General features: G+C 54.7%; 1 protein-coding gene across 2 annotated transcripts in view; it reads right to left on the bottom strand.

The window, feature by feature from the left end:
• Positions 1–2,333, bottom strand: part of MEST — a 7,834-nt gene that overhangs the window by 1,841 nt on the left and 3,660 nt on the right. For both annotated transcript variants that reach the window (XM_027703108.1, XM_027703110.1), the window contains exons 6-9: positions 2,012–2,070; positions 1,731–1,771; positions 1,478–1,548; positions 862–963 (exon numbers count right to left, since the gene is read on the bottom strand). In XM_027703108.1, coding sequence (XP_027558909.1) covers positions 862–963; positions 1,478–1,548; positions 1,731–1,771; positions 2,012–2,070 — 273 coding nt within the window. The remainder of the gene's footprint in view (positions 1–861; positions 964–1,477; positions 1,549–1,730; positions 1,772–2,011; positions 2,071–2,333) is intronic.

Raw genomic sequence — 2,333 nt, 5'->3', positions numbered from 1 at the left:
GGAGCAAACAGGATCTTCCCAAACTCCCCAAACTGGAGCAAACAGGACCTTCCCAAACTCTCAAACTGGAGCAAATGGGTCCTTCCCAAACTGGAGCAAACAGGACCTTCCCAAACTTCCAAACTGGAGCAAACAGGACCTTCCTAAACTTCCAAATTGGAGCAAACAGGACCTTCCAAAATTCCCCAAACTGGAGCAAACAGGTCCTTCCAAAACTCTCAAACTGGAGCAAACAGGACCTTCCCAAACTCCCAAACTGGAGCAAACAGGACCTTCCCAAACTCCCCAAACTGGAGCAAACAGGACCTTCCCAAACTCCCCGAACTGGAGCAAACAGGACCTTCCCAAACTCCCAAACTGGAGCAAAAAGGACCTTCCCAAACTGGAGCAAACGGGTCCTTCCAAAACTCCCAAACTGGAGCAAACAGGACCTTCCCAAACTCCCAAACCGGAGATTTGGCACTGGGACTTCTGGGAATGGCCCAGAAGATCGAGGTCATTCAAATCCAGAGGCAAAGCTCTCCTGGGACAATTCCAAGGGATCTGTTCACCTGCCACAGATTTATCTCCAGTCCTTGAACAACCCCCCAAATCCAAGCCCTTGACTTCCAAAGACGAAAAAATTCCCACATGGGATCGCTGCAGGCTCAGATCCAATTCCAAACTTTATTTCCCTGCCCTGCATCATCCCAGTGGGAAATCCTGCTCCCACATCACACCCCAGCTCTTTTTTTTGGGGGATGAAGATGATCCCAGGCTCCAACAGAAGCAGCTGGAGGCTCTGGAGAGCCCCTGGATGAGCTCTGGGAATCTCAGAGCAGGTGTCCAACTGATCCCCTGCAGGAATTCCCGGTGACCTACCTGTCCATGACGAGATTCCCGTCGTTATTCCGCACCGCCGTCCACATATCCCAGAATTCCGCCTGCGAGGGTTGCGTGTGGGGCCCAAAAACTGCTCCAAGACTGGAAAAAAAAGGGAGTTTGGAGAGGGCTTTTTGGGGGAAAAATCCCTAAATCTGATTGTGAGCCAAAGGCAGGGCGTGGGTGGGGTTTTGTTGCCTCTGGAATGTGGAATTCCGGTTCTTGTGGGAGAGAAGGAAAGCAGGGAAAAGCCATGTGGTGGTTTATTATTGGCCCTCTCCCCCGAAGAGGGAATGGCCTGGAAGGTCAAGGTTCAAATCCAGAGGAAAATCTCTCCTGGGATGGAGCCAGGGAATCCCCTCACCTGCTAATTCATGGAATCATGGAATGGTTTGGCTTGGAAAAGACCTTAAGGATCATCCAGTTCATGGGCAGGGACACCTCCCACTATCCCAGGTTGCTCCAACCTGGCCTTGGACACTTCCAGGGATCCAGGGGCAGCCACAGCTTCTCTGGGAAATCCATCCCAGCCCCTCCCCACCCTCTCAGCCAGGAATTCCTTCGAATTCCCGCTTCCCTGCTCGGCTCCCATCCCCGTGGACGGTTCCCAGCTCACCCTCTGGAGAAGAAGAAGAAGTTCATCAGGCGCAGGAGGAGGGGGGACAGCAAACCCCCATTCTGGAGGAGCTGGGGAGCAAGGAAAACAGGAGATGGGACACACGGATCAATCCTGTCTCCATGGAGAGCTTTTCCCGCAAATCCCCGACCCCGGGGACACCCACGAGGTCTCCAGGTGGGACACCAGCGCTCCAAGGGGTGTTTATTTGGGATATCAGGAGTCAGGCCGGACAGAGAAGGGAGCAGCTCACCTTCTGGATGAACCTGGGGTGGTTTGTTTCCGGAAAAATCCCTGGAAGGAGGCGGGAAAACAGAGCTGTAAATCCATAAGTGCTTTGCTTCCCATTTCCCGGTCCCTCCCCGTCCTTGTGGGGCCGTGGAATGTGGGACAGGGAGCCAGGACTGGATTCCTAATCACGGCACCTTAATTGCCCTTCCCTTGGGATTCAGGCGAGGGAGATGGGAAGGCCACCCCATCCCAGGGATCCCAATCCCCACGGATCCCTATCCCGCCTTTCCGGGCGATCCTCACCTCCGTTGGATAAGCAGAGGCTGTTGATCAGGATGCTCCCGGTTTTATTGTGCTCGTACCTGGGGAAAACCAGAGGGGAAGGTGGAACACATCCAGACCTCGCCAGGATCCAAGGAATGACCGCCCAGGAGGTCACATGGACAGGGCCAGGTCATCCCTGGATCCCTGCTGGGATTTGGATGGATGGGACCCTCGGGAATGACGCGCCCTGAGAGCTCTCAGCCTTGGGAGGCACCAGGAAAAAGGGGATCCCACGGATTGCTGGGAATCGTCTCCATGGGGACAACAAGGAGTGCCAGGGGTTGGAATGGTGTCCATGGGG

Source organism: Neopelma chrysocephalum, unplaced genomic scaffold (genome assembly GCF_003984885.1).
Source record: "Neopelma chrysocephalum unplaced genomic scaffold, ASM398488v2 Primary Assembly neopelma1_208, whole genome shotgun sequence".
NCBI lineage: Eukaryota > Metazoa > Chordata > Aves > Passeriformes > Pipridae > Neopelma > Neopelma chrysocephalum.
Note: the sequence above shows the minus strand (reverse complement) of the source record. Positions and strands in the feature narration are given on the sequence as shown.